The 10,351-nt window shown below is 52.3% G+C and overlaps 5 protein-coding genes across 9 annotated transcripts; 3 read left to right on the top strand and 2 right to left on the bottom strand.

Moving 5' to 3' along the window:
• Positions 1 to 237: 237 nt before the first annotated feature.
• Positions 238 to 4,847, bottom strand: KVP18_000130 (uncharacterized protein; the record flags this gene model as incomplete). Of its 3 annotated transcripts, XM_067950843.1 has the most annotated exons (7): positions 238 to 307; positions 585 to 1,541; positions 1,568 to 1,774; positions 1,804 to 1,978; positions 3,238 to 4,502; positions 4,529 to 4,735; positions 4,765 to 4,847. In XM_067950843.1, the coding sequence occupies 7 exons, from the start codon at positions 4,845 to 4,847 to the stop codon at positions 238 to 240; spliced, it is 2,964 nt and encodes a 987-aa protein (XP_067806147.1). The 3 variants fall into 3 exon arrangements, with proteins under 3 accessions (XP_067806147.1, XP_067806149.1, XP_067806148.1); XM_067950845.1 differs by lacking the exons at positions 238 to 307; positions 585 to 1,541; positions 1,568 to 1,774; ... (1 more) ...; positions 4,529 to 4,735; positions 4,765 to 4,847 and having other exon boundaries at positions 1,800 to 2,003; XM_067950844.1 differs by lacking the exons at positions 238 to 307; positions 585 to 1,541; positions 1,568 to 1,774; ... (1 more) ...; positions 4,529 to 4,735; positions 4,765 to 4,847 and having other exon boundaries at positions 2,471 to 4,471.
• Positions 4,848 to 4,915: 68 nt separating this feature from the next.
• Positions 4,916 to 5,421, top strand: KVP18_000133 (uncharacterized protein; the record flags this gene model as incomplete). Its single annotated transcript, XM_067950871.1, has 2 exons — positions 4,916 to 4,992; positions 5,085 to 5,421. The coding sequence occupies 2 exons, from the start codon at positions 4,916 to 4,918 to the stop codon at positions 5,419 to 5,421; spliced, it is 414 nt and encodes a 137-aa protein (XP_067806154.1).
• A 100-nt stretch (positions 5,422 to 5,521) lies between these two features.
• KVP18_000129 (uncharacterized protein) lies at positions 5,522 to 6,077 on the top strand (the record flags this gene model as incomplete). The annotated part of the gene is made up of 2 exons (XM_067950842.1): positions 5,522 to 5,768; positions 5,860 to 6,077. The coding sequence occupies 2 exons, from the start codon at positions 5,522 to 5,524 to the stop codon at positions 6,075 to 6,077; spliced, it is 465 nt and encodes a 154-aa protein (XP_067806146.1).
• A 154-nt stretch (positions 6,078 to 6,231) lies between these two features.
• KVP18_000132 (uncharacterized protein) lies at positions 6,232 to 6,975 on the top strand (the record flags this gene model as incomplete). 2 transcript variants are annotated; one of them, XM_067950850.1, is made up of 4 exons in its annotated part: positions 6,232 to 6,275; positions 6,363 to 6,701; positions 6,743 to 6,830; positions 6,919 to 6,975. In XM_067950850.1, the coding sequence occupies 4 exons, from the start codon at positions 6,232 to 6,234 to the stop codon at positions 6,973 to 6,975; spliced, it is 528 nt and encodes a 175-aa protein (XP_067806152.1). The 2 variants fall into 2 exon arrangements, with proteins under 2 accessions (XP_067806152.1, XP_067806153.1); XM_067950851.1 differs by lacking the exon at positions 6,919 to 6,975 and having other exon boundaries at positions 6,265 to 6,275; positions 6,743 to 6,905.
• Positions 6,976 to 6,979: 4 nt separating this feature from the next.
• KVP18_000131 (uncharacterized protein) lies at positions 6,980 to 10,197 on the bottom strand (the record flags this gene model as incomplete). Of its 2 annotated transcripts, none has more annotated exons than XM_067950846.1 (2): positions 6,980 to 7,204; positions 7,263 to 10,197. In XM_067950846.1, coding segments are annotated over 2 exons (3,160 nt in total), but the record flags the coding sequence as incomplete, so codon positions are not given. The 2 variants fall into 2 exon arrangements, with proteins under 2 accessions (XP_067806150.1, XP_067806151.1); XM_067950847.1 differs by having other exon boundaries at positions 7,263 to 9,881.
• Between the last annotated feature and the right edge of the window lie 154 nt (positions 10,198 to 10,351).

Genomic DNA, 10,351 nt, shown 5'->3' with positions numbered 1-10,351 from the left:
CTGTCGTGGTTGTTGCTTCTTCTGTCGTGGTTGTGGCTTCTTCTGTGGTGGTTGTGGCTTCTTCTGTGGTGGTGACATCGAGTATTGGAAAGACTACACCGAACTCACGTTTTCGGGGTATCGTTGAGTGCAGGGTACAGGCATTATCGTACAAACTATGACTCCATGTCGCGCAGGATGCCGACTCGATACACAATTTAGAGCAGTCCGTCGGGGTCGGCGCGGCCAGCAGTGGCGCTAGAGGATCATCTGTGACCAGTAATCGGCTCGGGGCCTCGTTGGGAGGATTGTGCGCCACATCTGCAGCCTGGTTGGCGTACCCCCTGGAAACGAAGGAGTACAAAATATCTCCGACGCCAGACAGCAGGGACGGTTTCCTGTTTGACCCAAGCAGTCTCGGACTTGGTGTAGACCTAGTGGTCAGGTCGAAGAGCTCCACAGCCCGAGACCCAGGGAATAAGGAGGTCTGGTCTGTGGTCAGTCCGGAAATCGAAAATCCTTCTGATGCAAATCTGCAAGCTTGCGATTGCGAATCAGGTCTGAAGACGCCGTCAGTCAGAAGTGTACAGACTTTCCCGTCCCACTTGTAGGAAAAGAGAATGCAGTACACTCGCTCTGCACATAGATAGTTACAGTGCCAAAATGACACGTAATAGAATGTTTCCTTGACTGTGCCTTCTACAGTGTAACCTGGAGCACACCCAGCCGACCGGCAGTAGGCCTCACCAGATAGAGACGTCAGGTGCATTCTCGTCTCATGGAAGTTGTTTTTGAAGGCGGAGCAGCCCTCCCCTTCAGTATAGGACCATTGCCAGCAGTCACCGCTCCGTTGACATTGCAGGCGGCAGGTGTTGGAGTCGAGGACGAAAGGGTCAACCCAGACTGCTCCTCCTACAAAGCGTGTCTCGAAGAGCTCGCAGTCCTGATTGTGGTTCGCTCCCGGCCAGCCAGCATCCCATCCAGGCGACACTGTGAACCCCAGGTGTCTCCCCTGAAAAACGCAGCGGTGGGATTCGTGCTCGTAGGAGAAATTGACGCATCTTGTTTCTCGTCTGCATCGATACCGGCAGTCCAGAAAATCTTCAGCTGTGACTTGACCTACCACAGCTCCGTCGTGCCGATAGTTTAGGAATTGATCCCGGCGATCACAAGTCTTCCAACCTGACGTCCACCCTACAGCGGGCTGTCGACTTGTGTAGAAGGAGTGCTCGTAGAGATAACACAAAGTCTCGTGGTGATTCCAAAAGTGGCACATACCTTCCTGGAGGCACTTGGCTCTGCAAGTCTGCGGTGTGCGATTCTCCACGAGCTTGAACCATCCAGACCCCTCAATGAAAGGGAATTTCGTGTCGACACTGAAGCAGGAGCCCTCCACAATACCTCCGGCGAAGGTGCAGCCCACAGAGCGGCTCTTGGGTCGGGTGTATCGGATGTTTTCGAGGCAGTGCTGCTGCAGCGACACATCAATGGTGGGGGGAAGGTCTCCAACCGGAATTTGGTCCACAAAGAAGGTACACTTTCCATTTAGTTGCGTAGCGAATCTGTGTGACCGAACATCCAGGCTCACAAGCACTTAGCGGTCTTACACCGCTGAATGCATTCAGACCACCCCATTGACCTCGTCCCCTCGGCCAGCATGCCGTGCACCGTCAGCTGTCCTCGTACAATTCTGAAGTCCGTGCCACATAAGGCGTCGCGTATGATCGACACGGCCGCCATATCTTCCTTCAAGGAAGCTATCGCACAGACATCGCTGTTGCGCTTACTCCACGCCCTGCGTGGAAGACCCACACCGTCGCCTACACACAGCTCACAAAGCCACAGCGGGACTGGCAGTCCTCGATACCTTTCGGAAGGTGACTGATTGTAGCAAGGTCACTGACGGCTCCATCCATGGCTGCTACAGCGCTGGCTTTGCCTCCCGGAAGGTCAGCGACAGCTGCATCCATGGCTGCTACGGCACTGGCATTGGTGATGGCTGTAGAGAGTAATAGAATCCGCATATTTTATTCAGTTCACATAATGTTTGTCAACTGCGACCTGCGAAAATTGTGGAACTCATACACTATCGTCAACTATGAAATAACGGAACTCAGTCTGTTACGTGTGGAACTAACTGTTTCCAACTTTGGTTTGGTTCAACAGAGCTTCAGGGCACCTTCTGTACCCAGAGCGAAATCCGATTCGGGTGGTCACGCCAGCATCCGTATACTTCAGAAAGCAGTTTATTTCCGTAGCGGTGTCGTCGAAGGAAAAGCCGCTGGGAAGAGATAAACTTCAACAGATCTACACCGAAACTCACATGCAGTCCTCTAGCCGAAGGCAGCTTCTCCAGCATTCTGTTAACGACGACGTTCGCGATTGTGCCAAGTCGCCGCCGTCAAAGGAAACATCGTCTAGGGCACAGGGACTGGGAGGGGAATTATTAAACAGTTAAAGGGCAAGTTAAAAGAGTGTAAGATATAAATTTTCACCTGATATCCACCGGCCTCAGACACCGCATGCGCGTGGTCTGCGTTCCGTCGTAGCGGCGCCAGGTATCAGAACAGTTGAAGTGGGAGCATGGCATCCGTTGGTCAGGGAGAAACGAAAACGCCTCGCAGCGTTTGGTTAATGCGCAACTGGCATAGCAGTGGTCTAAGGAAACGGCATGCAGGGCGTCGAAGACCGCACACGCCGGCAGAATACCCTGGACAGTGCACTGACGGACGTCAACAGGTAGGTGTGGAGTCAAGGGTCCGAAATCACTCGCCCCCTCTGGATCTCTGGCCACCTCGGTTGCCGTAGAGGTAGCCTCTTCCTTTGTAGTTGTGGCTGCTTCTGTCGTCATAGTGGCGGCTATTTCTGTTGTTGTGGCTGCTTCTGTTGTTGTGGCTGCTTCTGTTGTTGTGGTGGCCTTTTCCTTTGTAGTTGTAGCTGCTTCTGTCGTCGTAGTGGTCGCTATTTCTGTCGTTGTGGCTGCTTCGGTCGTCGTAGTGGTGGCCATGTCTGTTGTTGTGGCTGCTTCTGTTGTTGTGGTGGCCTTTTCGTTTGTAGTTGTAGCTGCTTCTGTCGACGCAGTGGTGGCTATTTCTGTTGTTGTGGCGTCTTCTGTTGTTGCGGCTTCTGTCGTCGTAGAGGCCGCTATTTCTGTCGTGGTTGTGGCTTCTTCTGTCGTGGTTGTGGCTTCTTCTGTCGTGGTTGTGGCTTCTTCTGTGGTGGTGACATCGAGTATCGGAAAGACTACACCGAACTCACGTTTTCGGGGTATCGTTGAGTGCAGGGTACAGGCATTATCGTACAAACTATGACTCCATGTCGCGCAGGATGCCGACTCGTTACACAATTTCGAGCAGTCCTCTGGGAGAGAAGGTCTGTTATCCACCTTAGCACTAAGCGAAGCCGTTCTCGTAGTTAGCTGGAAAAGATGTGCAGAGTTCTTCCCTGGGAACAGCGGAGTTTGGTTGGTGTGTAGTGCGTCCGAATTCGCCTCGGAGGTGAAGAAGCAGGTCTGCGCCTCAGCGACTGGCGTCAGAGTGCCTTTGGTAAAAATCTCACACTTCTTGACATCCCAGCGGTAGGAGGCAACAGCAGCCTGCAAATCATGGGCGCGCTCATGACACAGCGAGAACGTTGCACACGAAAAGTCGTCGACACGTGAACCGTTGAACCCGTAGCCAGATATACAACCAAGAGTGGGGCAGTAGGCTTCTCCAGCAATCGATTTGATGTCTCTGACCAACCTGTTGAAGTTGTTTTTGAAGGCCGAGCATCCCTCCCCATCAGTATAGGACCATTGCCAGCAGTCACTGCGCTGTTGACATTGCTGGCGACAGGCGTTGGAGTCGACAACGAAAGGGTCTACCCAGACAGGGCTTCCAGCGAAACGAGTCTCAAATAGTTCGCAGCTAGGGTTACTCTTTCTTCCCGGCCTACCAGTAACCCAACCGTAGGCGGAATGGTTACCCAGATACGTGCCCTGGAAGATGCACCGGCCTGATGTGAGGTCGAAGGAAAACAGCAAGCATCGCACGTCTTGCTTGCATCGATAAAGACAGTCCAGATAATCTTCCGCAATCACCTGTCCCACGACAGCGCCTTTGCTTCGCGTGTCGGCGACTTCATCCCGGCGATCACAAGTCTTCCAACCTGACGTCCACCCTACAGCGGGCTGTCGACTTGTGTAGAAGGAGTGCTCGTAGAGATAACACAAAGTCTCGTGGTGATTCCAGAACTGGCACATACGTTCTCGGAGGCATTTGGCTCTGCACCGCAGGGCTGAAAGACCTTTTAGCCTTATGAACCACAGAGAGTTCTCATCAAAAAGGAACTTGATTCCATCCTGAAAGCAAGAGCCAGCCACCAGCCCCTCTCGGTAGGTGGTCTCCCGCTTTCGACCCCCACGGGGCTTGAGGTAGAGAAGCTCGGTGATGCAGGGTGTGTTCCAGCTTTTCACGGCCCCAAGAATTGCAGGCGCAGGGCCCGTGAACATCCAACACTTCTCATTTCGGTGCGTAGCGTATCTGTGTACTCCTATAGTCACGCTCACAAGCACCTAGCGGTCGCACACCGCTTCAAACAGTCAGCCCACCCTCTTGACGGCGTCACATTCACTTGAACCCCTTGGTTATCCAGCCGCCCCCGCACAACGATGTAGGGCTTTGCACACATTGTGTCACGCACAATCGACACGGCCGCCTGGTCTTCCGTCAAGGAAACGATTGCACATTTCCTGGGAGCAGGCTCACTCCAACCCCTGCGTGGGTGACCGATCGTTGCCCTCACAAACAGCTCACTGTGTCGCAGCGGGACCGACAGGTGAGGTCACTGATCGAAGCGACAGATGCAACGAGTAATAGAATCCGCATATTTTATTCAGTTCACATAATGGCGAGTGTTGAAGACTAATCTGTAGAATTGCCGAATTTACCACCGCATGACGGCGACTCTCGACAAGCGGAAGGACGACACCGACGCGGATCCTGACAGCGAGTACTACCTCGGTGAAGATGGGTGAGCTACGAATTTCCTGCGTGGACGGGATAATGGCATTAATTGAACTGTGACTCAACAAAATGACCTGTTTTGTTTTAATTGTTCGGCAGTTTTTATTACCAGTACTACATTGAGGATGAGAACGGAGAATGGACGACAGTGTCCCCCAGTAAAGTGGATGTATCTCAAGCTCAACTGAAATCGCAGCCGCCTGAAGAACCTGCGCCATGCGAGTCCACGGTTTACCCACACCAGGAGGCCGCCAACAAAGATTTATCCCCCTATTCGGTGGAGCAGGTGATGCGGCGCGTCTACGTCAAGGCGACGCCAGAAAAAGGCCGTAGGTTTTTTTTTCAGAGGTTCTTATATATCCTGGAGGTTTTATTTTCGGAACAGCTTATGGTTTGCAGGGTGTCTTTACACGAGATACGCATTAAAACCGGGTGATGTTATCTTCGTCGAGAAGCCTCTGTGTACTGTCATACCCTCGGTAGACGAGGTTCTCTGGGAGAAACTGAACAGTTTGAACAGCGAGCAGGCCTTCGACATGCCGGTGGTGTGGCACCTTGCTAGCATCTATTCCTGTCGGCGTCTCAACTCTCAACAGCAACGGATTCTAGGGGAGAAATGGAGGCCAGAGAAGAATCCGACGGTTTCGGCAGATATTTCTCGTGTCTGCCAGAGGCTTAATCTTCTGGACGTGAACCCGGTGCAGTATGAGCAGTTTATCAACTCCTGGCGATATAATTGCTTCGGGCACCACACGGAGAAGGATGGCATTGTCATCTTTGACAGTACGACTTGATACATTTAGTATCTTTAGTAGTATATTTATTATATAATTTATTTTGCACTGTTGTGGATCCCTTAAATTTTTCCCCTCAGAGATCTCCTTCATGTCGCACAGTTGCTGCTCCACTGCCACATGGCATTATGGCCCCGAAGACTCTTTCGTACTCCGAGCTCGCCAACACATGCGTCCTGGAGACGAGATCACTATTACCTACATTGGTGACGAGGATCTGTTGAAGTCGACACCGATCAGACGGGAGAAAACCGAAGGCTGGCTATTCACTTGTCAGTGCAAACGCTGCCAATCGTGAGTTCTCTGTTCTTCCTCTGACACCATAACCTTTCAGCACTGACAGAGCACGGTCATTCAGATGTTCGTCCTGCGCGGCCGGGTCCATTCACTTCACGGCGTCAGCTGACCAATCAGAAACCCGAGTGACCCCCTGTGACACATGCCGCTACGAAATGACGCAGGAGGAGGTCGTTAACTACATCGGCATGGAGGACGCGTAAGAAAATTGGATTAATCTACATACAATTGTATTATTTACACCGCTATGAAATACATTTGCCTCCTATTATTTTACATTCGGCAGATACATCGCCCGCCTCGAAGAGACCAACACAGACGACATGCTGGATGTGGAGGCCGTCTACATCGAGGCTACAAGGGTGTTCAAGGTTCATTGGGTTCTGTACCACCTGCAGGGCGTTCTGTTCGAGGGCTACCGCGCAACAAAACGCTACGACGCCGCCGTGTACTACCAGCGATTGCGGATCGAGTTCGCTGAACGCTCATGTCCTTTCGCTTCCTACACATTGGCCTGGCTCCACGAGGAGCTAGCGGACTGCATGGCAAACCAACTCGTAGAGAATTTCTGGGAGGTCATCGACGGCGACGATCCGGTGGTTAAGGATATCACTAACTTTGAAAAGTAGGACCTATTACGGCAATACCCTCTCACTTCCCTTGCAGGAAGGCCATGATTCGTCTGTACGAGTCCGCGACTAACCTGTTGCTGGTTAACTGTGGACCTCAGCACGACTACACACTGTCAGCCAACGTAAGCATGTATTACTATTTGAATTACTATTTAATGTGTTTTAGTTTATGGTACCAGTACTATTTTACACACTAATGATTAATCGCAGTGGAAAATGCTGATGATTCGTTCGCTGAAAACCGCCGACGGCAGTGACGAAGAGTGAAGGCTTACTCGTCGTCATCGTCCAGAACGTAGCTGTCATCCGTAGCAGGACTGTCCTCGACTTTTCCTCGCTTTTGTCTTTTGGTCTTGCGTCGCGTCTGCATAGTAGGAGCTGGGGCGGGCTCTCGTCGCGTTCTCTTGCTCCGGTGGTGGGGGACTGGGGCAGCTAGGGCAGTTCGCAGACTCCGCAGGAGGCGGGTGGCTCTAGATTTCAGTTGAGAGGACGTCGCCTGTAGTCGAAATTAGAGAAGAATATGGGATTCGTGCCTGACAATAAATAGCTCCCACCTTTTTGATGATGTCCACCTCACTGAGAGACTGGTCCTTTCTCAGAACGTTCCAATTGGAGAAGCCATGCTTGTAGACTGCCGATAGAAGGCACGCATCCGTGACGTCTGACCACTCCGAACATGGTAGGCGACCACCAGCGCAGACTGAGGAGGGCGGCACACGGGGCACACCGTCGTTATCGCACTTCTCTATCCAGGAGCTCAGAGTCGTCATCAAATCTTCTCGCTCTACTTTCTTCTTGTCCTTCTTCTCCTCTGGGGGAGTCTCTGTTTTTAGCAGCTCGCTCCAAAATGATACGTCCGCTCCGTCGTCAGATTTTCCTTTGCGCTTGCGCTTGGCTGGCTGCTTGACCTCTGGAGCCTCATACCTGAAATCTGAAATGTTGTTGAAGGCGCTAATGAGTTGTCCCGCTGCAGAGCAATCGTCGTCCTGGTCTTCCTTAGCACGATCCTCAGCCTCCATCAGCACAGTGTCCAAATTAATCTCACTGGGCACAACGTCTTTCGCGAATAGCCCCGAGGCTCCAAACTTCAGGATGCTGGCCAACTCCTCTCTGGAAAACGTGATGGAGTTCTGTTTTTGCCCTCCCAGGAGGCCCTTGTCGTCGGTTTTCTGGTTAAGTCCCTGCACCACGAGCGTGTCCAGCACCAGCTTCTGCTTCGCCCGTTCCAGGATCTCCACCTCGATGGTGTCTTTGGTGACAAGCCGGTAGATATTCACCGTCCTGGTTTGGCCGAGGCGATGTGCTCGTGCTTCCGCCTGTAGATCGTTCTGAGGGTTCCAGTCGCTGTCGTATATGATAACAGTGTCTGCACTAGTCAGGTTGATCCCGAGTCCGCCCGCCTTGGTACTCAAGAGGAACACGAAGTCCTCGCTGTCTGGAGCGTTGAAATGGTCCATAGCTTTCTTCCGAACCTCCTTGGACATGGTTCCATCGAGCTTTTGGTGCTTGTAACCTTGTAGGTTCAGGAAGTCTCCGAGGTGGTTCAGCATTTTGACCATCTGGCTGAAGATGAGAACTCGGTTTCCCTTGGCCTTCAGGCGTTTCAGGAGCTGTTCCAGCAGCACCACCTTCCCACTACCCCATAGGAGCTCCTGTTCGAACTGCTCGCGAGTTTGGGGACTGGAAAGCAAAAGCGTGTGGTTGCACACCTTCTTAAGCTCCATGCAGATGTTCTGTAGACTGCTTTTCCCACCCGTGGACTTTGTCAACTCCTCGAAGTTCTTCGTCAAAACGTTCTTGTACATTTCGACCTGAATTGGACTGAGCTCTACGCGCAGAATACGTTCTACTTTGGTCGGCAACGACTTGAGAACATCTCGTTTTACGCGCCGTAAAACGAACCTGGAGAGCTCTTGTTGTAGCCGCTGCAGCTGAGCCGACTTCTCCGACCCCATGCTGTCTAGTTTCTCAATCTCACAGAACTGGTTTTGAAAGTGCTCGTATGAGGAGTAGAGCTGGTGGTTCATGAAGTGCAGAAGTGACCATAGCTCTTCTAGGTTGTTGTGGAGTGGAGTACCTGAGAGAAGCAGCTTGTACCTCGACTTAATCAGAATCATCTCCTTAAACCGCTTGCTGTCGCGGTTCTTGAGGGAATGGGCCTCATCCACAATCATAAGGAAGAAATCCATGGAACGCAGAACCGCCAGGTCATCAGGACTAGTTAAGATGGATGGCGTCGTGATGATAACATCCGCTCGTGGACGAGCTCGGTTTAGAGGGTTGCTGTACTTAGAGCGTACCATCTGTCCTTGAGCGGTGCTGTTTGGTTGCTTGGCTACGACGGTGCCGAGCTCGTACGCTCGGATCACCTCTCTGGAGACCTTTCCGCCGTGGTAGACGACGACATTAGCCTGAGGGAGCCAGCGCTCAAATTCTTCGTTCCAGTTGTCGACAGTTGACTGCGGAACCATGACCATGATGGGACTGGCGATTCTCTCTCGCTCGAGGAGGTGACCAACGACGGCAATCGTCTGGATGGTCTTGCCCAAACCCATCTCGTCAGCCAACAGAACAGAGAAACCCTTCTTCATTCGGGAGACAATCCAATTGATTCCGATGAGCTGGTAGTCTCGAAGGTCAAACTTTGCTTTGAGGAAAGTCGGGGTGGCTTCGTAGGGCTCGAATGATGTCGTTCCAAGGTCGTGGGCGTTCAGAGGGTGGCTGGCGCTAGAGGGCCCACATAACCGGTCTTCACGCTCGAGATACTCATCCATGGGTTTGTCAAAGCCGAGTTCTCTCAGAAACGTATCGTTTTCCCAGGTGCAGACCTCGTAGGGTTGGTTCAACCACTTGACCAGAACCCGAGTCACCTGCACCTTCTCATCCTCTTCCTCAAGCGGAATGTCCAAGCTCATCAGACGGAGGGGACTGGTTCTATAGTGGTCAACAAACGATTTGGGGACCTCCACGGTGATCATACGCACGATCCGCTGCACTATCATGGCGTCTGCGTCTAATTGCCGCTCCAGTTCGTCCCGAATGAGAATGGACTCCATTTCGTCGTCGTTGGCCGCCAAGTTTTGGAGCTGCAGCTTCTTCAGATAGTTATCGATCTTGCGGATCCCCTTCACGTTGCAGCTGCTCAGTTCCTCAAACCGCTCCCAAGTGTTCATGTAGTGGCACTTGCCCACCCACTTGATTAAGAATTCGCGGTCATCCAGTGCACCTCCGAAGTTACGGTGCTCGATGATCTTGTCAATGTACGGCTCTTGTGTCAGAGGAGTCACACAGGGCAGCACCTGCGGAGGGACCTGCCCCTTCCCACTGTCAGCCTCGTCAGAGCTCGATGCCAAGAATGCTTTTAGGTCTATCTTCTGATTGCGAACTCGGTTGCTAGTTCGTGTTGGCCTAGTTTGGACGCCCGACGGCGCGTAGCCTTCTGATTGGCTGTCGGAGTCTCCATTCTTAATCCTGTAGTCAGGTGTGCGTCTGCGTGCCCTCCGTGGTCGAGATCTGTTGGGGTCGTCATCATCATCGTCAAATATATCTTCCTCGTGTTCCTCGCTGGAGCTCGAAAAGCCGACGAAATCACTTTCCTCAGTGTCGGAAGAGTTTCCAGGATTCGGATTTAGCTGCGTCAGGA

Source organism: the organism of the source record quoted next (assembly GCF_019968955.1).
Source record: "MAG: Porospora cf. gigantea A chromosome Unknown PgA_NODE_838_length_10351_cov_344.094, whole genome shotgun sequence".
NCBI classification, from domain to species: domain Eukaryota; phylum Apicomplexa; class Conoidasida; order Eugregarinorida; family Porosporidae; genus Porospora; species Porospora cf. gigantea A.
The sequence above is the reverse complement of the archived record's forward strand: the minus strand, read 5'-3'. Positions and strand labels throughout refer to the sequence as shown.